General features: G+C 45.3%; 1 protein-coding gene and 2 long non-coding RNA genes across 3 annotated transcripts in view; 1 reads left to right on the top strand and 2 right to left on the bottom strand.

Annotated features, from left to right (window-relative positions):
- Positions 1-9,730, bottom strand: part of Tmed10 (transmembrane p24 trafficking protein 10) — a 33,866-nt gene extending 24,136 nt beyond the window's left edge. The window contains exon 1 of the mRNA XM_052185401.1: positions 9,450-9,730. Within this exon, the coding sequence (XP_052041361.1) occupies positions 9,450-9,674 (225 nt within the window). The 5' untranslated portion in view covers positions 9,675-9,730. The remainder of the gene's footprint in view (positions 1-9,449) is intronic.
- Positions 9,731-11,621: 1,891 nt separating this feature from the next.
- On the bottom strand, positions 11,622-17,057 carry LOC127687111 (uncharacterized). Its single transcript, XR_007978332.1, has 3 exons — positions 16,937-17,057; positions 16,439-16,534; positions 11,622-11,735 (listed from the first exon to the last, which is right to left on the bottom strand). It is a non-coding gene; the product is annotated as an uncharacterized LOC127687111 (long non-coding RNA).
- A 7,497-nt stretch (positions 17,058-24,554) lies between these two features.
- LOC127687103 (uncharacterized) overlaps positions 24,555-25,514 on the top strand; it is a 31,750-nt gene continuing 30,790 nt past the window's right edge. The window contains exon 1 of the long non-coding RNA XR_007978328.1: positions 24,555-24,628. This is a non-coding gene — a long non-coding RNA (uncharacterized LOC127687103). The remainder of the gene's footprint in view (positions 24,629-25,514) is intronic.

The raw sequence follows: 25,514 nt of genomic DNA, 5'->3' as shown, positions 1-25,514 counted from the left end.
TCTTCTGGTCTCTGTGGACAACAGACTCACACATGGTGCAGACATACAAGCAACACTCATACACATAAAACAATTTTAAAAATCGTTTAAAATAAATTTAGTATTAGTGTAAAGTTGCAATTCCCTTCAAGTTGGCTCCTCTCTATACTCTATCTTCTTCAGTCCTGGTCAGCCATACAGAATACTGAGTAAAAGACTTTAAGGAGAACACCAACCTTGTGGGGTTCTGCTTGGAAGCTCTAGTAGAAGATAAAAATATTCTCAACAACGCCATCAACTTTTTTTTTTTTTTGAGACAATACAAGATGTCAGTTGAGATGAGAGCTTCTGGGCTGGAGAGATGGTCTGGCAGTTGAGAGCGCTTGTGGCTTGCGCAGAGCACCTCAGTTTAATCCTAAACCCACATAATAGCTCACAGTCCTTAGTGACTGCGGGCTCAGGGGATCCAAGGACTCTGGCCTCTCTGGGGACCAGACATGAATGTGGTACAAAGATATCTATTCAAGCCAGTCAGGTGTGACACACGCCTGTGTTCAACAGGCAGAGGAAGGTGGATCTTCATGTTCAAGGCCAGCCTGGTCTACAGAGTCAGGTTACATACACAGAGAAATCCTGTCTTGAAAAATCCAAAAAACAAAACTGGATGTACATAAAATCAAAACACCCATATATGTAAAATAAAATAATTAAAAAAAAAAAAGATGAGAGATTCTAAGACTGGCATGATAGCTCATGCCAGCAATCTCAACACTTGGGAAAACACCAAAGGATTAGGAAGGTGTTCAAAGCCATCCTAAACTACACAGAGTTCAAGGCCAGCCAGGTTTTTGTTAGACTTGGTCTCAAAAAAAAAAAAAAAAAAAAAAAACCAAGACAAAACAAAACAAACAAACAAACAAAACAAAGAGAAGAAAAATACTGGAAGGTTTGAGAGACTAGCTCTGGCCTGTGTTCTTCACATCGTTCAGGGGCTGCAAGGCCTCAGACATGATCCTTAACCTCTGTGCTTTATCCACAAAGTAAGGGCATAGCTGGGTATCCTTCACCAGATCCCTGAGGAGGATCAGGGCCTGGAACAGTGCCCGCCACACTAGCAGTAGTGAGCTATCACTGTGAGAAGGACTAGTGGACCATCACAACTGTCTGAGTCCTAACTCAGACCCTAACCATCGGACTACCTCACACTTCCCGCTGAACCGTATTAGGAGGGGTATTAGCTATGTTATCCAAACCAAGGGACAAACAACTGGGGCACAAAGTGGAATAGCAGCTCCAATGCCCTGCAGGGCCCCTGCATGGCAATACAAACAACTAAGTCCATCTTCATGGAAACAGCAGGGTCCTGGAAACTGTAGGTTACAAAAGCCTAGCAGAGCAGGAATTCCACACTTTGAGTCTTAAAGAGGGAAACTCAATTGAGAAAATGCCTCCACAGACTGGCCTGTGCACAAGCTTGTAGGGCATTTTCTTGATTAATAATTGAAGAGTGTGGCTCCAACTCGATGGGGGCAGGTGGGCCTGGACAATATAAGAAAACAAATTAAGCAATGCACAAGGAACGTGCCTGTGAGCCCCATTCCACCATCAACTGTTTCGGTTTCTGCCTCCACAGTCCTGCCAGGACGACAGTAAGGCCAAGCTGCTTTTGGGCACGTGTTTTATCACAATAGAAACCCTAACCAGCACAGTGAGGAACCCAAGCTGAACTCTAGCTTTTCTGGAATGTGAGTCTTAATCTGATAAGGAATAAATTACAAGAATAATCCAATAGGAAGCTAGGTCTACTGGCTCATGCCTGTAATTCTAGCACTTGTGAGGCAGGTGATCAACTCTGAGACCAGCCTTAGACTACAGTGAGTATCAAGGCAGACAGACAGACACACAGAGACACACACACCACAGAGGCATGCGCAGAGCCAAGAGCAGTAATCTACATCTACAATTCCAACATTTGGGAAAGAGAGAAGAAGGACAATAGTTATCTCTAGCTACATAGCAAGTTTGAGCCTAGCGTAGGCTACCATCTTAAGTTGGGGGTTGGGGGACAGTTAGGCAAAGTGAATATTCTAGCCAATCTAGTTCAACTTCCTGCACAAAGTAACATGCAAACCACAAGTTGCCACTGTATCTTAGAAACAAAGAACACTGACAGAATGTATTGATCTTTCTTTTGTAAAATTTATTTTTTCAAATTTGCATTTTATTTTTAAGATTTATTGTTATTTTTTAAAGATTTATTTATATAAGATGTATTTATATGTAAATACATTGAGGCTGTCTTCAGAAACACCAGAAGAGGGCATCCAATCTCATTACTGATGGTTGTGAGCCACCACGTGGTTGCTGGGATTTGAACTCAGGACCTTCAGAAGAGCAAGTCAGTGCTCTTAAGAGCTGAGCCATCTCTCCAGCCCTTATTTTTATTTTTAATCATGTATGTCGGTGTGGAGGTGCAGGTGTCTCCAGAACTACAGTTACAGGTGGTTGTAAACCACACGGTAGAGTGCTAGGAACCAAACTCAAGTTCTCTGAAAACAGTGCATGCTAACTCATACATATCCACTTAGCCGTCCCTTTAGCCTCTACCCTGATTTTTCAGTCAAGAGCAAATACAAAGTCTATCAACTGTATTTCTGAAGTCAGAAGATCATATAGACTATAGTGAGAACAAAGCCAAACTTACACAGCAAGCAGCATTCCACACTAAATTCTTTCAAATTTCCCACCCAACTCAGCGATGACACAGTACAGTACGCCCATATTGTGTAAGCCAATACGATCAGGGATAGGGTTTCTGTGAAACTGCTGAGATGCAGAAATGGAACCTTCCATGCACTGGCGGGAGAGCAGGCACAGGCTCTCTTCCTACTTCTATCAGCCTTTGCTACACTGACTTACCACAGGCAAGTCAGGCTTGCCTGGAGGGGTGGTGAGCAGGGAGGGAGGGGCATGAGAAGGAAGGCCCAGTCGCTGCCCTAGCAACACTTCTGCGGGGGTGAAGCCAGATCAAATGTTTTTTTTCATACTGTTCCAGAGTTATTTACGGTAAAAACCTCCAGCATGACCCTTTTTAGGCACAAGCAAAGCCTTGTTCTCTCTTAACAACTAGTCCCTTGATTTCCCACACATTATGTTGAACAATGAAGTTGGGCAAAGGATAAAGCAGATGACATCAACCTCCCTCAAGTCTGAGGCGTGTTCGGGGGGCCCACATTCGGGTCTGTGCCAAGCTGGATGACTTCACAGAGGGCCCTACTGTCTAGGCTGCAGGCTGCACATGAATCTGGGGGCAGTGGCTCAGCATCAACCACCAGTCAGCAACTGACAAAGTCACTCTTACTTTTACAATTTGTTCTACTTCCTAAAAGCTGGACTGTGTCTTCAGAAGTTATCCCTGATTTCAAAATCTAAGCAGTCCCCTTTTCTAGATGAGCGAGAAGACACAAAGCTGTAGAAACTGGTCACTGTGTAAGAGTTCAATGAAGAAACACTAACCTTTAACTTTTATGAAGGAAGAAATACAAGGTCAGGGCTAGTAAAAGCTAAAAAAACTAGACTGTAATGTGATCCTATGTTAACGTACAGTTGGCTTCTGTAGCAAACCATCCCCTTACTGGTCTGGTTTTAGTCTTTAATCTACTGGTAACAGTAATATTATAAATATCAATTTAAAAGGGCCATATTTTCACTACAAGAAACAGGTGAGCGCAAGATAGGATTCACAAGGAAGTGACTGATAAAAGAGCAGCTTCTTCTGGGAAATGAGCAACAAGTCCTGTATTACTCTCCCTCTACAGCACAGAGATGTCCTCAATAGACACCAGAAACATAACCATTGCCTTGGAGCCTGCAGACTGCAGTACATGCATCTCCTCATGTCCAGCATGGGTGTGCTGCGGCCCCACACCTGGGCTCTCCATCAGTTCCTGTGACAGCTCTTATGAGGACCTAAAGCAGCGGGGTGACATGGAGAGGGGACACTCCCAGTCTCAAGTGTGGGTAGCAAAGTCTTCACAATCTCCTAGGGATGGGTCAACACGACTGTGTTTTGCAGGGAGTGGGGAAGAGGGATGGGTACAGCGTGAGAAGCCCACAAACACCCTAGCTAGCTATCCAGATGACTTCCCCAGCCAGTAATAGCCTTTATCCCACCAATCACTGCCTCCCTACTTTTACTACTGAGAACCATTTTTTCCACTTTATGGTCTATCTTTGTTATTTCCACTACAACTCATAAACTAGGTGAGTCAAATACTAAATGGTAAAGAAATATTTTTTAAATAAGTAGAAGGATCACAAACAGAATACTCAGAACCCTTCTAATTAAAACAGTCCATATCACTGGGCAGTGGTGGCCCTTTCCTTCGCAACTTGCTTCTTGGTCATGATGTTTGTGCAGGAATAGAAGCCCTAAGACAAATAATTTCAGGCCGGAGGCAGAGGCAGGTGGATCTCTATGAGTCTGAGGCCAGCCTGGTCTACAGAGTGTGTTGCAGAACAGCCAGGGCTACATATTTCAAAACAAAACAAAACAAAACAGAAACTAAAGGAATAGATAGAGATGGATAGATGGATGGATTAAACAAAAACAAAAACTTGGCAGTGGTGGCACAGGCCTTTAATTCCTGGGAGGCAGGGGCAGGTGGATCGGAGTTTGGGCCAGCCTGGTCTAGAAAGTGAGTTCCAGGATGGCCATGGCTTCACAGAGAAACCCTGTCTCAAGAAACCAAAAAAGACTCGTTGTACATCTGATCACTACAATCCCACACGCAGCCAGAGGAAGTAAGCATGGCCGGCTCCCTGAACACAGACTTGTCCAGCTCAGCTGCTTTAACTCCTCAGCTCCACCACCACAACACCTTATGTAAGGGACTGGGTGAGATGGACTAAGTAACGGAGACCACACTCTATACTTAGTGCAGTCCCAACAATTTAGTCCAAATCTATGAGTAGAGATCTGAACTCTCTTCACCGTTTTACATGGATGGTGGTTCTCCCCTGTAATCTCAGCACTTGGGAGGTGGAGGCTAAAAGATCAGGAGTTCAAAGTCATCCTCTGCTATCCTGTGATACATAAAACACTATCTCAAGTCCTTCCCCCAACCCTGGAAAAGAAAGCTAAGAAAGCTGAGCATTGTGGTAAGTGCCTATAATCCCAACAGGCAAGGTGGACTGCAGCAAATTCAAGGTCAGCGTGAGCTAAGCAGAGAACAAACAAGGGGGGGGGGGAAGCAGCAGAGTGCATGTCTACAATCCCAGCTCTGGGGACTGGGGTGGGGTGGGGGAGGGGCAGGGATGGGGAGGGGGAGGGGGGGTCAAGAGAAGCCCTAGAGCATGCTTGCTAGCCAGTCCTGGGGAGATCCAGATTCAGGAAGGGATTTTGTTTAAAAACAAAACAAAACAAAAAACCACTATCGATTGATCGATATAGATGATAGATAGATATACCGATAGAGAAAAGTATCTATTTAAGACATTATAAAGATCAAAAAGAAACTACCACACTACACCGAGAAGGCTGTCCTGTCAAGCAGTACATAACAAAAGCACATAGGTGCCCCAAAGCCAAGAATGGGCCAACTTAAGCCATAGGCTGATCACAGACCCAGACTGCGGCCTGACATGGAAGCAGGAGCCATCTATGTGCTTGGGAGGCAAGACTTCTGATGCTGGAAGGATACCGTAGGAGCCCTTGAGGCAGAATCTAAGCCAGGAAGTAGAACCGAGTTAACAGATATCACAGTTGCAAAGCTGCTGAGGGGCTTTCTAAGTAAATATAATATACATATATTATTAATAGAAATAAATGTTTAAAAAATCCACTGGGTAGTCATAGCACATGCTTTTAATCCTAGCACTTGGAAGACAGAAACAGGAGATCTCTAGTTCATGGCCAGCCTAGTCTACAGAGTGAATTCCAGGATAGCCAAAGCTACACAGAGAAATCCTGTCTGAGAAAAATCAAAACCAAACCAAACCAAACCAAAAAAATTCTTCTGACTTGAAAACCCCCTGCATTCCTCTTCTCTAATTCCACCCCACATAGTAAACCACTGACTATTAAATTTAGTGCCGTCTTTCTAGCCTTTAAATTTACCCTAAAATACATTGAATTTATGAATCTATAGCAGATCAGAGATCAGGGAGCAGATACCATTATGTTTCTTGATCCCAAATGAAGTGCAGAACGCTACCCATGAGGTAAGGAGACCTATTTTTCAGTACTCAGGATCAAATCCAGTGACCAGAACATGAGGGAAGGGCTCTCCCTGTATCAGTAAGCTACATCCCAGGCCCCATACAGCACCAGCTATCAAGTATTCACAGCAAAAAGCTACAACTAAGTGTGATGACATATTTATTCCTCACTCCTCTTACAAGAAATATGGGGAGAGGTGTGAGCTGCCAGACATGGGTGATGGGAATCTGAGGTCCTCTACAAGAGCAGAATTTGTTCTAAATGCTAAGCCACCTCTCTGGCCCCACACCCTAATTTTAAGTAAGTCTTTTTCAAACAAGTGGGGAATTTTTAAAAGTTTTGTTATAATTTGTGTGTGTGCGCGCGCGCATACGTTCTGGGTACCACATGACATTAGGGAATCATTACGGAATTTCGTATGTTTTGTTTTGAGAGGCTTGTTAAACCAGATAGCTCTCACCATCGTCACAGGCTTCAGTGATCTGGCCTCCCCTGGTTTTCACTGCGGTGCTCAGCCCAGACTCAGCTAGCCCTCCTACCTCAGTCTCCACAGGATTACAGACACGTGAACTGCACCCAGCTCACGTTAGTTCTGAAAGGGTGTTGTATGGCCACACAAGGCAGTCGGGTTCCTATTTTTTAAGAGAGTCAAGCTGATGTCAGCTGGACTGCAACACTAATACTGGGGTTTCCTGGGACTGAGACAACTTAACAGGAAATAATAAAGGGAAAGAGGTGAAGATTAAACAAGTATGGATGGTGAACAGTTGCAAAATCTGGGTAACACATGCAAATGGATATATTCTCCTTAACGATGAAAATGAAACACTGCCCAAAGCAACTTGGGTTGGTGATAAACCTCAGGACTTTGACATCAAAATTTGTGCTTTTTATTTCACTTGAAAAAACAGATGGCACAAAAGGATCCACATGTTTGCAAGGCGAGTTTCATCAAGAGCGCGGACACTGGCACACAGCTATAATCCCTGCCCTTGCAAGGGCGAGGTAGGAGGACAGAGGTTCCAGGACGACCCGGCTTCCCAAACCCACAGAGGGGAGGGGCTCTGGTCACTCCAAGCTCACAATCTCCCCCATGCCGTTACACCACACTTAGCACTGCTGCTTCCCAGTTCTCTTTTTCTTTCTTTCATTTAGTATCTGGCTCAATTCGTTCCCAGGTATTACCTACTTGGCATTTGGGTTTAAGATGGCAGTAGTCCAATAAAGCTGGTTAGGAGTGAGACATAGCAGAGAAAGGGAGAGTAACTGAGTGTTGGTGAAATTACTAGTGAGTTGAAGCACAACCTCCCTCCACTGCCATCCTTTCCAGCCTCTGACCCGTCCCCAGATGTTCACCACTGTAAGGTTGGACCATGGTTCCCGTTTTTCACTGAATGCTTACTAGAAGCAAGGCACTGTACTTAACATCCTAGAAAATATGAACAGGAAACCAATTCCTACCCTTAGGAAACTACTGATAGCCTAATAAGGGAGACAAAGATTAAGCAGAATAGTTACAGTGAGTAATGTTGTTCAGGAAGGCCCGGTATAGCACACAAATTGGAAACTAACAACATATGAAGCTTCAAGACAGATCGCATGAGTACTACAGCGCTCGTTGGCAAATGTAAACTGTCAGACAGGCACCGGTGAGCTCTGGAAGGGTTTCCACACACAAAGCCTCAGGGAGAGACAGCATGCGGAGAGCAAGGTTTCTGGCTGCTCAGCGTCTCCGATTCTAGGTACTACTCTCTTCTCCTCTGGCACCAGCATCACCAAACCCCAAACACTGTATCTGCGTCTTTAAATTGTACCACCAACACTTTCTTGGTTGACAATTCAATATTTAAAGAGATAATAAAAAGATGGCACACAAAACAACAGCCCTGAGAGCTGGGCGTGGTGGTGCAAGCCTGTAATCCCAGCACTTGGGAGGCAGAGGCAGGCGGATTTCAGAGTTCGAGGCCAGCCTAGTCTACAGAGTGAGTTCCAGGACAGCCAGGGCTACACAGAGAAACCCTGTCTCGAAAAACCAAAAAAAAAAAAAAAAAAAAAAAAACCAAACAACCCTGACAACAGTTTCCTTCTCACAGATAGTCTGTTGCCTTATCACCACTGTGGCCCAATACTTGAAAGATAAACAATATAACTGAAGTCTGTTAAAACTGTTTCTGTGTGGAGATCACTTGTTTCACTTTCAGAAGACCCAGGTCGGGCTCCCAGCACCCATGTGGTGGCTCATAACGGTCAACAGCAGTTCTAGGAAATCTGATGCCCTCTTCTGGCCTCCACGGGTCTTAGGCACCCACGCGATTCACATACATACATGCAGCCAAAACACGTATTAAATAATTAAAAATTAAAACCTTAAGTAAACTGTTTCTATTTGGCTTAAGAATGTGAAGTTTTCCTTCTGTTAAAAAGAAACAAACAAAAAAAAATGACTAGTGCTTATTGTGAATGAACACAACTATTCAGAACACAGCCAACTCCACTATTAACAACTCAAAAATCTGGTCAAGCAAAACTCCACTGAAAACTAGGACAAAACGGCATTAAATAAAGTAGCTGTCAGCATACATGGTTCTAGATGACCCCGGTGTAGCTAAGAGAAGGGACTAGAGGCTGTGACCATCTTGTAATCAATAATAAACCCCAAGATTTACAAATAAGAAGCAGAAAGAAGGTTTCAGTACTTTTCCGTCTGTACACTTAGCTGGCCAAGTCCATCTCCAACGAGTGTTCATTCTACCTGAGCCTCAGTGTCTGTGTCTACAAAACGAGGCACAACCATAAGTGGCACAGGAAGTGACACTTCAGATGCTTGATAAATAACAAATTTTATTAGTCACAGACGACGTTATTGCCTGCTTTATTCCGTAGGTGTTGACAGGATGCCAATCCCCACTGACCCTCTAAACATTTCTCAGGAAAATCACGTTACTGCTCGATTCCCGAGACTTCAGACACAGCTGACAGCCCTAGGTCTCTAGACTCCAGGTCCGCTTCTCTGCCCTTCCAAGGGCCCCGACTTGGGCGCGCAGCCCCGCCCCGCCCCGCGAACCCCAACGCGCGGGGTGAAGGGGCGGTCCCCACCGCGCGGACTTAGCGGTCGGGATGGGGTTGGGGGGAGGCCGGGGCAAGCAAGCCCCAGCCTCCGCCCGCCCGCCGGCCTCCCCCACCTCGGCCTTCCCCGGACGACGCCTGCCCACCGCCGCCCACCGCCTCGCCGCGCCGCCCGGGGCCGCACCTTGAGGTGGGTGCGCAGGCCGCCAGCGCCCCCAGACTGGTCGGTGATCTCGTACGCGCCCGTCACCAGCAGGTCCTTGTGGATCTCCTCTCGGAGACACTTGCGAGAGTTCACGGGCAGGTGGAAGGAGATGCCGAGGACCGAGCTGGGGCCGAGCAGGAACAGAAAGAGCAAGGCGGACGGCAGAGGGCCAGGCCAGGAGAGTGGACCAAACAAACCAGACATGGTGCCGGAGCCTCGTTCACCACCCGGGGCCTCTAGCGCGCCGGAACCGGGAGGACCCACGTGACTCGCCTCTGACCTGGCGAGGCCGTCGGCGCCATTTTGGAGATTGGCTAAACAGAAAAGGAATGTAAAGCAAATACATTTTAAAAGGAAGAAAAGATTTGATAGTATGTCATAACCACGGATTTGAGGGGGTTTAGAGAGGCTCCCAGGAGGTTTTCGTACAAGTTTTATTTTTTATGGTGGTGAAAGATTTCCGAGAGAACCATAGTAAGTATGGGCAGCCCCGGAAGTAATCGTTCTAAGCCCCCGGAAGTGGTTCATACGAGTTTTTAAAATCGGAGACACCATAGCAACCAGGCCCCAATAAGAAACAGCCACAAGGCCTTTCTCTGAGCCCGCCCACCGGCTGCGTAGACTCCGGGCTAAGGCACAAAATGAAGTTCGGTGTCCTAACGCTTACTCTGATAGATGTTGGGACAGTGAAGCACTGAAGAGGAAAAACACAAAAGAAATTTTTAATTTGGCTTTTAGTGAGTGTGGGCCACAAACTCAGAGTAGAATGCGTAGAGGTCAACAGGTGAATGTGAATTGGCAGAGTTAATGCCTCTGAACCGAGTGTTTGGTCTGCTGCAAGTTTGGTGTTCACAATGCATTTATTTAAGAAACATCAATAGTCTTCTGCGATAAGTTGCACTCAAACAACATTTAAATTTTTGTTTTGGTCCAGTCAGAGATGAACATAAAATATTATTTTGCCAAATGAGTGTTGTCGAGCATGTACCTTTGATAGGTTTCTTTTTTTGTTTTTGTTGTTGGTTTGTTTTGTTTGGGGGGGGGGGGCAGGGTTTCTTTGTGTAGCCCTGGCTCTCCTGGAACTCTATAGACCAGTCTGGTCTTGAACTCAGAGATCCACCTGCCTCTGCCTTCTGAGTGCTGGGTTTAAAGGCATGCACCACTGCCCTGGTCTTTTGTAGTAAGCTGATTTATATAGGAAACGTTCGTTCATTTGTTAGTAAGTCTTGATTACCTACTATGTGCCAGAGATACTACACTCAGTATGTCTAATGTGTTTATTGAGGTACATCCTGTGTGCTCAACAAACTTAGCACCAAGCAATGAGGATATACACCTTTAATCCCACCAGGGCTACACAGAGAAACCCTGTCTTGAAAAAAAAATCTAAAGAAGCAGGGCTGGAGAGATGGCTCAACAGTTAAGAGCACTGACTGTTCTTCCAAAGGTCCTGAGTTCAAATCCTAGCAACAACATGGTGGCTCACAACCATCTGAAATGAGAGATGATGCCCTCTTCTGGGGGTGTCTGAAGACAGCTACAGTGTACTAACATATAATAAATAAATCTTTTTTAAAAATCAAAAAAACAAACAAACATACAAGCAAAATTCATATCCATAATAGATCAATCAATAGACTTAGCAATCTTAGGTTAAATCAGGGATAAAGTAATCTAAATATTCCTTAACAAAATAATTCCTATATAGTATTTGTCAATTTAAAACATATTTAGTGCCTGTCATAGTGGCACACACCTTTAGTCCCAGCACTTGGGAAACAGAGACACCTGTATCTCCTTGAGAGGAGGCCAGCCCAGTCTACATACTGGGTCCTGGACAGCCAGAGCTACACGGTGTTTCTGTGTCTTGGAAACAAAATAAAGGCTTAGCATTTTTATGTTACAACTATAACAAGTTATGGAGCTGAAAAATATACCAAGAACAACACTCAATATAATGTGCCTGTAATCCCAGGGTTTGGAAGACAGAGAAGAGGATGGCCTTGAGATTGAAGCCATCTTAGACTATATAACAGTGAGTTCCAAACCAGCCTGCAGTATACATCTCAAAAAGCAGATACTACAACAAAGAATAAACAGTAGCCTATGTGTGTAACTGTAGTCCACTTTAATGGATGTATCTTGAACAATAGCAAAAATAGAAGATGACTTGTTTGCCCTTAGTAATTTAGATGGTTCTTTTGTTTCATTTTCGTTTTTTATAACTCCTTTCTGTCTACCTGGCTCCTTTCCTGGAACAGAAGTCTGAAAACAAAGCAAGCACAAATGTAACAGAGTTGTTAAACATTTTAAAATCTAGCAAATACCATATAATACTTTATGAGGTGTCTACTTAGGAACATTCAGTTTGATTGTTTTTATCCCTGATCTAAGCTAAGATTGATTAGTCTACTGAATATATCTTGGTAATTTGCATAGCACCTCCCCCACCAATGCAGTAGAATCTACATAATTTTAAAAGATTTATTTATTTATATGAGTGCACTTTAGTTTTTAAACACACCAGAAGAGGGTATCAGATTCCATTACAAATGGTTGTGAACCACCATGTGGTTGCTGCGAATTGAACTCAGGACCTCTGGAGGAGCAGCCAATGCTCTTAGCCACTGAGCCATATAATTATTCTAATTCATTGTCCACTCAAGTTTTAGGGATCTTCTGACCACTAGTGAGAGATTTGCAACATGTAAATTACATGTGCATGTATTTTCTTTTTTTTTTTTTTTTATTTTGTTATTTTTTTTGAGACAGGGTTTCTCTGTAGACCAGGCTGGCCTCGAACTCAGAAGTTCGCCTGCCTCTACCTCCCAAGTGTTGGGATTAAAGGCATGCGCCACCACTGCCCAACTTCTTTACCTTCCATCTTACCTTTTATACAATAGACCACATTGTTAAATCTTTTTTTCCTTTTGAGACAGGCTCTCTCTCCAGGCTGGCCTGGGACTCGAGGTGATTCTCCTCTCTCTGCCTGCTAAGTGCAGGCATCCACCATGAGACATGGCCTACTTCACGTACCTTAATGATGTTGTCTGATATTTTCAAAAGCCCTGTAGGATACTTTAGACATTTTCATTTCCCAGATAAGGAAACTGAGGCTATGAGATGCTAAGAAACTTAGGCAGTATTTTAAAAGGCATTGGTGTCGTTTAGCTTGGAGAACTGTGACACTTTATTCAAAGGAACTATGGAGACTGAAGTATATCACAGTGATATAATGAAATTGTGTAGTAGGGGAGAGAGCTGCATTTCAACTCCTAATACAAGGAAAAGCAGGAATTTATGGGAAAGGGGATTTAGTCACAAGGTAGGAGGACTGAGAGGAAATATTTAGAAGAAGGGGAATTTCTGGTCAACTAACTTAGCAGCATTCTGTAAGCAAACAACACTCAGGCATAAAACCCCAAAAGAGCCTAGTTGAGAAATAGTTCAGCGTAGCTTGATTTAGAACCTGTCAATATTCAGAATCCCAGGGGCCAGGGAGAGAGCCAAGAGTAGGTTGTACTTATTACTAAGCTTGAAAACCTGAGTAAGATTCCTGGGAGAGATGGCTCAGCGGTTAAGAGCATTGACTGCTCTTCCGAAGGTCCTGAGTTCAATTCCCAGCAACCACATGACAGCTTACAGCCATCCATAATGAGATCTGATGCTCTCTTCTGTTGTGTCTGAAGACAGCTACAGTGTACTTACATGTAATAATAATCTTTTAAAAATTAATTAGGAAGGCAGAAGCAGGCAGATTTCTGAGTTCGAGGCCAGCCTGGTTTACAAAGTGAGTTCCAGGACAGTCAGTTCCAGGACTGTTCAGCCAGGACAGAGAAGCCCTGTCTCGGAAAAAAAATAAAGAAAGAAAAGAAAAGAAAGAAAAATTCATAAAAAATATGTAATTGTTTAAAAAAAAAGATCCCTGGGACCCACATGTGGAAGGAGAAAACCAGAAGTTGTTCTTTGACTTCCACCCTTCCACACAGATAATAATAGATAGACATAGATAGATAGATAGATAGATAGATAGATAGATAGATAGGCAGAGGCAGGCAGATCTTTGTGAGTTCAAGGGCTGCCTGGTTTGTGTGTTGAATTTCAGGACAGCCAGATTATCATATCTGTGTGAAGTCCCTGTGTCAGGAAAAGAAAGAAGTGATAAAGGTCAGAGCCGTCTTCGGAGACTCTATACTATTTTGCAAATGGAGAAACATGCTGAAAGCACGAGTTCCTTCCCCAAATCACACGACGTTCCTGGCCCTGCCTGAGCCTGTGCTCCCAGCCTGTGCTCCCAGCCTGTGTTCCCAGCCTGTGCTCCCAGCCTGTGTTCCCAGCCTGTGCTCCCAGCCTGTGCTCCCAGCCTGTGCTCCCAGCCTGTGCTCCCAGCCTTCCCCTTGGCCCTGCACGCTCTTCTTTATTTCCCCTCTGCTCCAATTCTTTTTGTTTTGTTTTTTGTTTTTTCAAGACAAGGTTCCTCTGTGTAGCCCTGGCTGTCCTGGAACTCACTCTGTAGACCAGGCTGGCCTCGAACTCAGAAATTGGCCTGCCTCTGCCTCCCAAGTGCTGGGATCAAAGGCGTGCGCCACCACCGCCTGGCTTCCACTCCCATTCTTGTTTCCTGTATTTACTTCTCTGCCTCCCTAGCACTGTATCTTTTTTGTAAGGACAAAGATTTTTGTCTCGTTTGTTCATTGCTTTCTCTTCTTAAACCCAGAGTAATGCTTGCTCCGCAGGCCCAGTAAGCCCCGCCCGGCTCCAGAGGGCAAGGCTGGCCCTCGGCTCCTGTAGAATGCCTAACAGCACGCTCCTCCCTTTGTTCTCTTTGTTCCCTTTGCCGTTTTCACACCACTTTATTGAATACATGATGCGTCTAATCTGCAATCCTGACTTCGGCTTCACCAACGTTATGCACATTTTTTTCTTTTGTTTCTTTGGGTCAGGGTCTCCATATTTAACCCAGATGGTGAGCTCTCGACCTTTCAGCTTCAGTCTCCCGAGTGCCAGAATCGCAGACATGTTCTACCACACCCAGCTATTTTTACCTTACTGGAAAATGTGTCTATAGAAGGACACAGGAAAACATTAACAAAATCTCACCTCTATGCTGTGGAGCTGCAGAGCAGGAAACAGCTCTAGGGAACAGAACGGTTCTGTTTTGTTTTGTTTTGTTTCCAGACAGGGTTTCTCTGTGTAGCCCTGGCTGGCCTGGAACTCACTCTGTAGACCAGGCTGGCCTCGAACTCAGAAATCTGCTTGCCTCTACTTCCCTCCACCACCCAGGGGGAACTAAAACTTTAAGCTCTGAAGCTGCATTGAGGAAGGTGCCCTCTCACATCTGCATGAGGGAAAGGCCTCATTGGAACTGGCGATGGACTAGGAAGGGCCATGGCCCACATAAATGCTTCTTCCGACCAGCAGTCCTGGGCCGCCATGTCCTACCATCCTGAAACTTGCCCAGCCAGATTTACCTAAAATTCCTGAGCCACAGAAGCCTTTGGGGGTTAAGAAACATCTAGGGTATCCCCAAGCCATATATTTTTAAACTTTTCTTTTATATAAGAAGGAGCCTGCTTAAAACACACCTCACTCAGACAGTGAATCAGAAGCCCTTATTAAAATTTGTTATTTTGGGGCTGGGCACAGTGGCAAATGCCTTTACTCCCAGTACTTGGGAGGCAGAAGCAAGTGAATCTCTGCAATTTTGAGGCCAGCCTGGTCTACACGGTAAATTCCAGGCCAGACAGGATTATATAGTGGGAGGGAGGAACAAAGCATTTGTAACAAATTTGCCGAGTGCTTCTGTATTTGGAAAGCACTTTGGGCCTCTTGGGCCACCCAGTTTATCCAGCTAACCTTCCAGTTAACTTGAGTTTTCTGGATACCAACCTACAAGGATCCTTGGCTTCCACATCCCTTCCCATTCAAGTGTAAAATCTTCCCCACACTGTATAATTTACATAGCCAACACAAGCGAGTTTCTGTGGAAAGACAATAGACCCCTTTGGAAAGCAGTTTGGCAGTATTTGCTGTGTGTCATATTCTCTGACACAGAGACAGATTCCAAGGATCCCATCAATGGGTCCTCTAAGTGCTGGAGCCCTGTGGATCTGGAACATTCGTGCTGTTCCCTGGGTGATGTCACCCAACCCTGTGACTTTAAATTCACCCACAGACTGATAACTTCCAGATATGGAGTTTTACCTCTGACCTCTGACCTCTGCCCTAAAGCTGCAGAGTCTAGAGCCGGTGCCTGGCTCAAGCGCTCCACGCAGATGAGTAACTCCAGATTTCCCCTCTCCTTTGCCTCTCAAATTGGCTTCCTCCTCATCTCGCCGGGAAACAGCATTACCTCCTACCCAGTGCCTGAAACTATCCCTGCTTCCTCTTTCTTCCATTCTCTCCATTCACAGGCAGTTCATCATCAAATCCTATCAGTTCTGTGTCCTAAATAGATAACAATCAGTTTCTCCTCTCTAAGCCAGAGGCTACAAACTGCTGCTCAGACAGATCAAATCAGGCCTGGGACCTTCTGGTTCTGTTATTGCCTAAGAGCTAAGAATGTGGAGTTGTTTTTTTCTTTTCATGTTTTTCAGAGGTCTGTTTTTAAAAAGGAGGGAGAACGGAACGTATGGCAGAAAACTTCTGTGACCCAGGAAACCTGAAACCTTTACTATCTGATCTTTAGGAGAAGCATCCTGCTCTCCTCACAGAGACAACCTCTTTACCGTTCCCGCTTCCCATTCCTGCCAACTTGTCATCATTTTCATTACAAAGTGATTTTTCAAAAGTTTGTTGTTGTTGTTGTCGTCGTCGTCCTCCTCATCGTCGTCGTCCTCATCATCGTTGTGTCGTCGTCGTCATTATGTGTGTTTTGCCTGCCTGTGTGTATGCCTGCACACCATAGTGTGTGCCTGGTGCCCATGGAGGCCAGAAGAGGGCATCAGATCCCCTGGAACTGTACTTACAGACAGTTGTAAGCCGATCTGTGGGATCTGGGATTCAAACCAGGGTCTTCTGGAAGCGCAGCAAGTGTTCTTAGCTGCTGAGCAGTCTCTAGCCCCCTAAGTGATTTTTTTAAAATGTAAATTAGGTCAATTAGAATAAAATCTAAGCAGCTTACCACAGCTCACAAGGCTACTGCAACTTCTAATTTGGCCAAGAGGGATGTGGCTTCCTTCACATCCCTCTTGACCACCCAGCCTTGCAAATAAATAGCTTATACTGCAACATGCAGGTCTTCCTGCAGCTTTCTTCTTTGGGTCTTGTCTTGTAGACTCTGGACTCTACAATTTGCCTCTCATTATTTAGGCCCCAGTTCCTACATCCCTCTCTCTCTCTCTCTCTCTCTCTCTCTCTCTCTCACACACACACACACACACACACACACACCTGCCCCACAGCTCACCGCCTCCATATGACTCCATCCTCAGCTGACTTCCTAGCATGCTCTCCTGTTTCATTACCTGCACAGCAGTTATCACTCCATTTCTCTTCATCTGTATCCACTCCCACTTCACTGGGAAAGCTAAGACCTGACATAGGAGGCCAGGCATACACTCCTGAATATGGTAAGTGCTCAACAAATATTTAACTTGTGATTGAACGAAACACTATAGCATAAAACAGAGTGTTCAGCACATGATGGGCAGAAAGCAGTTGCTCAATAAATGCTAGTTCCTCTCTTGAGCAGTGTTTTAATTACCGTTTTTTTCATACAGAGACGCTGAGGTCCAAAGCTGTTAAGTGACTCTTCTGAAACCTTACAATGAGTCAGTGTAGGGCTGAAAATAGAGATGACCGCTGTCAGATAGGATTGTCACTCCACTTGGTAAAATTAGTCCTTAGTTCCCACTCCACTGGGAAGTTTTATATTCATAAGTAATCTTTCTATACCCAAACTAACATTCATAATACAACATGGTTCATGTGAAGATTTAAGTCTTCCGGAATATGCACAATGATGTTAATAATCACTATTAAAACTTAGAGCATCTGCCCTCAATTCACTTCGCTTGAAAAATACAAGATATATATTCTTTAGATGTCCATGGTAATATATTTTTCATGGTGCCAGTTCCTCACATTTGCAAAGTAAGCTCTCTACTGAAGAACTACATCCCTGGTTCTATGGTCCTAAATATAGACAGCAAGCATGAATTTCCCTCACCAGCTAGCTATCCATGATGACCAATGTCCTTCCTTAGTGTTGTCTGTAGAATGCTAAGATCAGGACCCTGCTGTGTGCACTAAATTCTCATTGCTAAGATCAAAATCTTGGGTTTGGGCAGGTTTCAAAACAGGGTTTCTTTGTGTAGCCCTGACTGTCCTGGAACTCACTCTGTAGACCAGGCTGGACTCAAACTCAGTTAACTGCCTGCCTCTGCCTCCCCAGTTCTGGAATTAAACTAGTGCCACCAAGATTGAAGTTCTAGTGAGATCTGTGAACTGAGGTTATGAAAATCTAGATTTAACTACAAAACCAAAAACCATGTGGGTGTGGTAACTGCCCTTATCTAATCACTACCTACTGCATGTGTGTATGAACATGTCAGACTATCCCTCTTGAGTGTAATTACTGCATGCCAGTTTATTTTTGTTGGGTTTTTTTGGGGGGGGGGTGCTTGTGTTTGTTTTTTCCAAGACAGGGTTTCTCTGTGTAGCCCTGGCTGTCCTGAAACTCATTCTGTAGACCAGGCTGGCCTCGAACTCAGAGATCAGTTTGCCTCTGCCTCCCAGGATCCTACACCATCACTGCCTGGCTCCGTGCCAGTTTCTTTTCTCAGAAGAATTTTAAGGATGACTTAAGCAAAAGATGCAAGGTGTGCTTTAAAAACACAAAGTTCAGAGAAACGATCCTGTGAGGTGAAAGGGCGAGTCTGGGAGGGTCCTCCTCCCACCCCTTGCCACCACATAAGTTCTGTTTGCTTATAGACACGGTTCCTAGAATCTGGTAGAGATCTGGATTCCTGGAAACCAGGGACGCAGCATCCTAAGGCAGGCATGAGGTGGAAAGTTCAGTGGGCCAACATGAACAGAGTAACCGAGGGACAAGGAAGGAGAGAGAGCCGTAAAGGAGGGATTGTAGGGACAACAAGTGGGGTGCGTGATGGGAGGGGAGAACTGCAGGGTCCCCCCCTTTATCACTGTGCTACAAAGGAGGAGTAACAGAAATACCCAGAAAGACACAGGAAAATTGCTTAGAGCTTTGAGAAGTAGCCCAGGGTTCCCTAAAGCCTCCCAAGGAGGATTAAGACAGAGTCAAAGGGTATCTCCTCTCAACATCAGCTACACTCTCCACCTGGACCCAGCCATGCCTGAAGCCTGCATATATGTAGATGCTCAGATGACCTAAGATGACTAGTAGAAGCCCTAGGAGCTTAAATCTCAGTGGCCTGGAGTAGAACACAGCACTGATAACAGGACTTCATTCCTGGCTCTGAGAAAGCTGTGACTTCCTCCAACGCACTTTCCTTACCAGGCCATTGCATAGTCAGTACCTGGTGTCTCACTAAGGGTATGTTTGTTATATAACTTAAAATTTACATTTGTGTGTGTGTGTGTGTTCACACACACTGCTTGGCTGTGCACATGCCCTGGTGTGTGTGCCCCGGTCAGAGGACAGCTTTCAGGAGCCAGTTCTCCTTCCCATGGGTAAAGATGGAACTCAGGTCATGGGGCTTGGCCATGAGTACTTTTTTTTTTTTTTTAATTTTAATAGTGGTTAGTGGTTTTAGGTTATTTATTTATTTATTTATTTATTTATATGTATATGAGTACACTGTAGCTGTTTTCAAACACGCCAGAAGAAGGCATCAGATCCAATTACAGATGGTTGTGAGCCACCATGTGGTTGCTGGGATTTGAACTCAGGACCTCTAGAAGAGCAGTCAGTGCTCTTAACCACTGAGCCATCTCTCCAGCCCAGCCATGAGTACTTTTACTGATGGGCCAGCCTGCCAGCCCAGTGTTTCATTCCTTAGAGACAGTCTTTCTGTGTAGCCACGAGTGGACTTGGATTTATGTCAGTCCTCCTGCTGTAGCCGCTTGAGTGCTGGGATTACAGGGGTGTACTCCCTTGAGTGCTGGGATTACAGGGGTGCACTCCCTTGCCTGGCTTCAAGTGTCTTACTAACACTCCTTATTCTTTCATGGAAGCGCAGTCCCATGAGGAACATGAGCTGTGCAAGTTGAAAAGAACAGAAGCGTCAGGACCCTTGGTGACGTCTGCTTCACTGTTGTCCCCAGGATCTCCAAGATGGGCCTCTGCATACCAAAACCAGCCAGGCAGCCTTTAAACACTCCCAGTGCCTCAGACCTAACTCAGAAGAACAAAGACAGAATACAGGGGCACGACACCTGGAATAACACATTTTCATCATGCCCTAACTTTCTTTGTTGGGCATTGGAATCCTCTGAAAACCTTTTTAAAACAAATAATAAATTGAATCTTAGTGTGGTGGTAACTCCTTTAGCCCCCAGAACATGAAGTGCAGAAACAAGAGGACTGCAAATTTGAAGCTAGCCTGAGCTACAAACAGAGAGACCTCAACCCAAGCCAGAGCCTGAGATGACTCAGTGGGTAAAAGCTGACAACCTGAGTTTAATTTCTAGGTCTTGACCCACAGGGTAGAAGAAGAAAATGAATTCCTGTTGTCTTTTCTCTCTCTCTCTCTCTCTCTCTCTCTCTCTCTCTCTCTCTCTCTCTCACACACACACACACACACACACACACACATCACCACCACCACTACCACTACCACCACCACCACCACCACCACCACCACCATCATAATATAATTGTACTTATTAATTAATTAAAAGAACAAAAAGGCTGGGCCTGTTCTTGAGACCTATAATTGCAGCTACTCACAGAGTCTGAAACAGGATCAAAGAAGCAAAAAGGTCTGCCAGGCAGAGTGTTACACATTGGGATTTAGGGGACTGTAGGGGACTTCTATAAATTTGAAGCTAGCCTCAATCCTAGCTAACTAGACCCTGTTTCAATAAAGAAAAAAAAATATTGAAGAGTTGCCTGGGTTACAGAGTTAAGTGTAGCCTTAGTAATTTAATGAGACTCTTTTCTCAAAATAAAAAGTGAAAAGAGATGTGGAGAGATGTCAGTGATAGAGTGCCTGCACACCAGGCCCTACATTCAGTCTCCAGTACAGTAAGGCAGGCAGATAGAGGGATAGATGACAGACAGACAGACAGAGACTGATGCCTGGCCTCCCACCCCAGACTTCTGGATGCTACTGGTCTGGGGATACAACCTGAACATTAGGGCTAAAAACACCAAAATTGCCCTGGCTCAATTTGTATCCAGGATTGAAAACAAATCCAGCTAGCTAACCATGGCCCATTTCTGTTTCAGTCCCTAATTCTCCATGTCTTTCTCAACAAATAGTTCCCTGTTTGGTTTTCATCCTGTTTCTCCTATTGAACCCCTGCCGCCCTTTCACCTAGAATGAACTGCAGCATCTGTCCTCTGGTAAGGAGAGTGCAATACCAGCCCCAGGACAGGGACAAGGTTCTGTTCCCGGCTCCTGCAGGCCACTCGCCCCCAGCATATGCTGGTGAGGAAGGAGGAGTGGGAAAGAGGGCTTCAGGGCTGGAGGAAGAGCTGTCCGAGGCTTCAAGGGAAAGCTTTTCCTTGTAGCTTGCAGAGAGCCACTGTAGCACTTGGACAAAGGAGTTATTAATAACCTTTGTGCAGACATTCTTTATGAGGTTTCATGATGCACAGCCAGTGCAGTTTTCTACAGATGGCCAACTTCTGCATTTTGAATGACGGCTTTCGAAGCTGGTACAGTTCCCATCCCTAAAGCAGAAGCCACCAACTAGAGGGAAGGAGTCATTCCACTCTCTAGGCCAGAGGTCAACAGCTACTACCCACATATTGGTCAGGGACAAAAAGAAAGTCACTCAGGACAGACACTGGGGTGACCACTTTAGGAGTGCAACTAAACACCACAGTATCATCCCAAACGAGGCCCAGCGGTGTGGACTGGCTATGGCTCTCCTGCTCAGCCAGAGACTTCAGACTGATAGTCGAGTGTAGGTGGTGCTGACTTCCTTCTGTGTAATTGGTGAAGCCAGAGGCAGGGCCCAGCTTTCCTTAGACTTCTCACAAATCTGTTTCTAAACCAGGAATGCAGCCTTACACCTCTAGTCCAAGCTTTCAGGAAGTTGAGGCTGGAGTTGAAAGTCAGCCTGGGCTACACAGAGAGCTCAAGGTCAACCTGAGCTACAGTGGAGAGAGAGAGAGAGAGAGAGAGAGAGAGAGAGAGAGAGAGAGAGAGAGAGAGAAAGAGACAGAGAGAGAAAGAGAGAGAAAGAGAGAGAAGAGGAGAAGAGAAAAGGAAAAGAAAAGAAAAGAAAAAAACAAGTCTTTGCATCCCCAAAATGAGAGCAGTAGCAACAGGTCTCCACAGGCACCCGCGCCCTCTGCCACTAACAGCCGTGTTTTGCCATCTTTGTTTGGGGCCTGGAGACCTGTCTGTCTGTGGGCAGTGACTTCACAATGCTTGGAGTCTAATCTCAGGGACTATCAGGAAACTTGTGTGCCTCGGATGCAAGCCTCTGTACCAGTTTCCTAGGACAGCCACAGCAGATAGCCGCAGTCTTTTAAGATGGCTTAAACCATCAGAATATCTTCTCTGGGAGTTGGCAGGGATGCTCTCCCCCTGAGGACCAGAGGGACTTCCAGATTCTTCCATCTCCTAATGGCTCCAGGCAGTTTGTGGGTCACACACACAACATCCTAATCTCCATTTCTATCTTCACAAACCTCTCTCCCTTCCTCATACCTGTTTTTTGTGTATGAAGGGAATGTGTCACTGGATTCAGGACCCATCAAATAATCTAGAATGGTCTTCAGATTCTGCAATGATCACCTTTCTATTCCTAATAAGGTTGCCTTCACAGACTCTAGAAGTCAGGACCTCTTCATGTCTTTCAGGGGATACGATTAACCCCACAATTCCTCCACAACAGGGAACTGTGGAGGGATGCACAGATATCTACCCATCCTTAAAGTTCAGGTGCAGAGAGGTTAATTCCTGTCACAGCACTCAACCGCCTCTACCGGGCCTACCACTAGGATACTCTACTGGTATATGACAATATAATCTCCCTCCTCCTGTCTAGAAATCCTGCATCAGACTACCTAAGGAGGACCAGCAGGATGGGCTAGCGGGTAGAGGCTGGAGACCTGAACCTAATCCCTGGATTCCACCTTCCTTGGCAGGGAAGAACTAACCCCCAAGAATTGTCCTCTGACCTCCTGACAGGCTCTGTGAAATGTCTATGCCTGCTCTCATATAGTCTCCCTCTGTCTCTCTGTCTCTCTCTCTCTGTCTCTCTCAGAAATTGTAATAGAATCTATTTGCTTACAGAGTTAGCTAAAATGTATTAATTTCTGTCCTTTCTGTGTCAGCTTCCATTGTCACTGCTACCAGCAAATCAGATTCTTTGATAGTGCCCAGAAGTCTGTCATTTTAGTAGTGCCTCTGGGATATATATATATATATATATATATATATATATCCACATAGATATGTGTACACATATTTTACATTATTTTATGAGTATCTTGCCTATGTGTGTGTGTGTGTTTGTGTGTGTGTGTGTGTGTGTTTATCCCACAGAAGTCAAAAGAGGATATTAGACAAACCCTGGAACTGGAGCTTTGGATGGTTATGCGCTACCATGTGAGTACTGGGAGCTGAATTATGGTCTTCTGTGTTAGTAACAAGTGCTTTTAACCACAGAGCCATCTTCCTGGGATATTCTAACAAATCTGAGGTACCACCTGAACTCTGTGCCACCTGTGAGCTCTGGGACTGTCTTGTCTAAACATAAATAGACTTTTTCACTTATCATTCTCTAAGCAGTGCAGTATAACATAACAAAACAATACAGTATTTATGAAACCTTTACATTATATCAGGTAGTATAACTAATCTAGAGATTATCTAAACTATACAGGAGAATGCATGTATGTTATGGGCAAATTCTGTACCATTTTAGATGATGGATTTGAGTATGCTCAATTTTGGTAGCTGATAGAGCCTTATTAATGACTCCTACAGATTGCATTTCATGGTTACAGCAACGGTGGAAGGCATGTGGTAGAATCTTTCACCTAATGGTTAAGAAACTGAGGGTCAGATGGTGTGATGGCTGATTCTCTTCACAGTGGACTACAAACTGTAAGATGAAATAAACCCTTTCCCTCCCCATGTTTGCTTGAGGTCATGGTGTTTATCAAACCAACAGTAAACAGACGGGAGCTAAGACAGATAGATGGGTTGTACCCTCTGCTCCACGTCTAGAGCCAGTGGTGGAAGTAAGGGTAAGCATCTGTTGGGGTTCTGCTCTCTGCAACCCCACGGGCTTTCTTTGCCTGCTTCTGGCCCAGCCAGTTCTGAATCCCTAAACCTTGTCACCTCATAGTTTTCTTGCAACAGTTCATCTCTTTTGATGCCCTGTGCTTTTTCACCACCCTATAGTCTGCTGCCTCCTGAGGAAATAGTCCTCAGAGGTATTGAACCTGACCTCAGAGGTGTTGAATATTTCTTTGTTTTCCTATGAAACCCCTTTCCATACCTTCAAGATCCTCTAGATCCAGTCCCCACCCCCAACCTCTCTGCCTTGGGGCCCCTCACACCAGCATCCCACTTGGTCTGTCAAATACCCTCCCAGAGACACTCAGCGTCAACTGAGAGGTCGCCTCTTCATTTTCTCCGCTCCTGGTGGAAAGAACCCACAGGCTTAGAAGCCAAGAGTAGCCAAAGCTTCCATCTTCTACCACACCCAAGGTCTCTGGATCACCCCTGAGCCTTCCTTCCTCCCAGTCAGGATGCAGTTTCTCACCCTGGTCCTCTCGGTTGCTGACTGCCTACTTTCCCTCTCACTGGCTCAGGGCATAGGGTTTACCACCAGGCACACAGGTCTTATCTCTGTGCAAACACTTCCCATTTCCCCAATACGGGTTCTCACCCAATCAGTAATCAGGGTAAACTTCCTTCGACAATTTACTGAACAAACATTTACTGTATAACTGCTCTAGGTAGGGTCCTGGCTAGGCCTATAAAGGAGACCAAACCCAGTCTGTGCCCTGAGGAGGTTCTGGCAGAGAGGAAGCCCAGACGTGGGTATGTGTATCTCGCTCTGGGGTGGTCTGCCTGCCTTCCTCCTAACCCTGTTTCTGCTCCTGGCTTGCCATCTTACCTTGATGCAAGTTGCTTACCCCTTTAGAACCTGAATTTTCTTGGCTGTGCATGGGGGTAATGCCGGGTGGGTTTGTTGTTGAAAATTAAGGAAGATAAGGAGAATGAGGGTGTGGTGGGGTACCTGAGATAGGGATACCAGTAGCTCCAGGAGCCAAGAACGGGTGCCACCTTTTAGATAGAAACCAAGAGGTTTCCACCTGCTGGCGGGTCAGCCAGGCAGGCAGATGACAAGAGCGTGTTAAAGAGCAACGTGTTCATCTGTGTTTAGGGTGAGGCGGAAACCGCAGTGAGGCACTGAGACATAACCCCTCAGTTAACTGGTGTGAGTGGGCGGGGGAGTGATTAGCTGTAATGAATGTATCTGTACGTGACGAGAAAACATTTCAGGATAAGACTGTTTCCTGGGTAAATGCTAATTCTGTGGGCAGTCTATCAAGGAGAGATCACTGCGGGGGGCCCAGGGTATCTGGGAAATGTCTCCCTGTTGAAGAGTCAGCATGCAAGATCCCAGCACCCCAGGCAAAACAATCAATACTTGAGGACACACAGTGAAAACAGTTTCTCCTTCCCGGTATAATAAGCAACCAAAGCGAGCAGCCTTGTTTGGTTCTTAATTCTCTGGCCTGGATTTTCAGGAAACATGATAAAGAGGAGGGGGGGGGGGGCTAGAAAAGTCGGGAAGACTGAGCCTGGTGCCACAGGCCTGTGATCCCAGCTTCTCCGAGGCTGAGTCAGGAGAGACAATCTAAGGTCTGTCTGGGCTACAGAGCGAGCCCAAGTTCAGCTTGAACTTGTCCTTGTGGGTGAG

This window comes from Apodemus sylvaticus, chromosome 6 (assembly GCF_947179515.1).
Source record: "Apodemus sylvaticus chromosome 6, mApoSyl1.1, whole genome shotgun sequence".
Lineage (NCBI taxonomy): Eukaryota > Metazoa > Chordata > Mammalia > Rodentia > Muridae > Apodemus > Apodemus sylvaticus.
The sequence above is the reverse complement of the archived record's forward strand: the minus strand, read 5'-3'. Positions and strand labels throughout refer to the sequence as shown.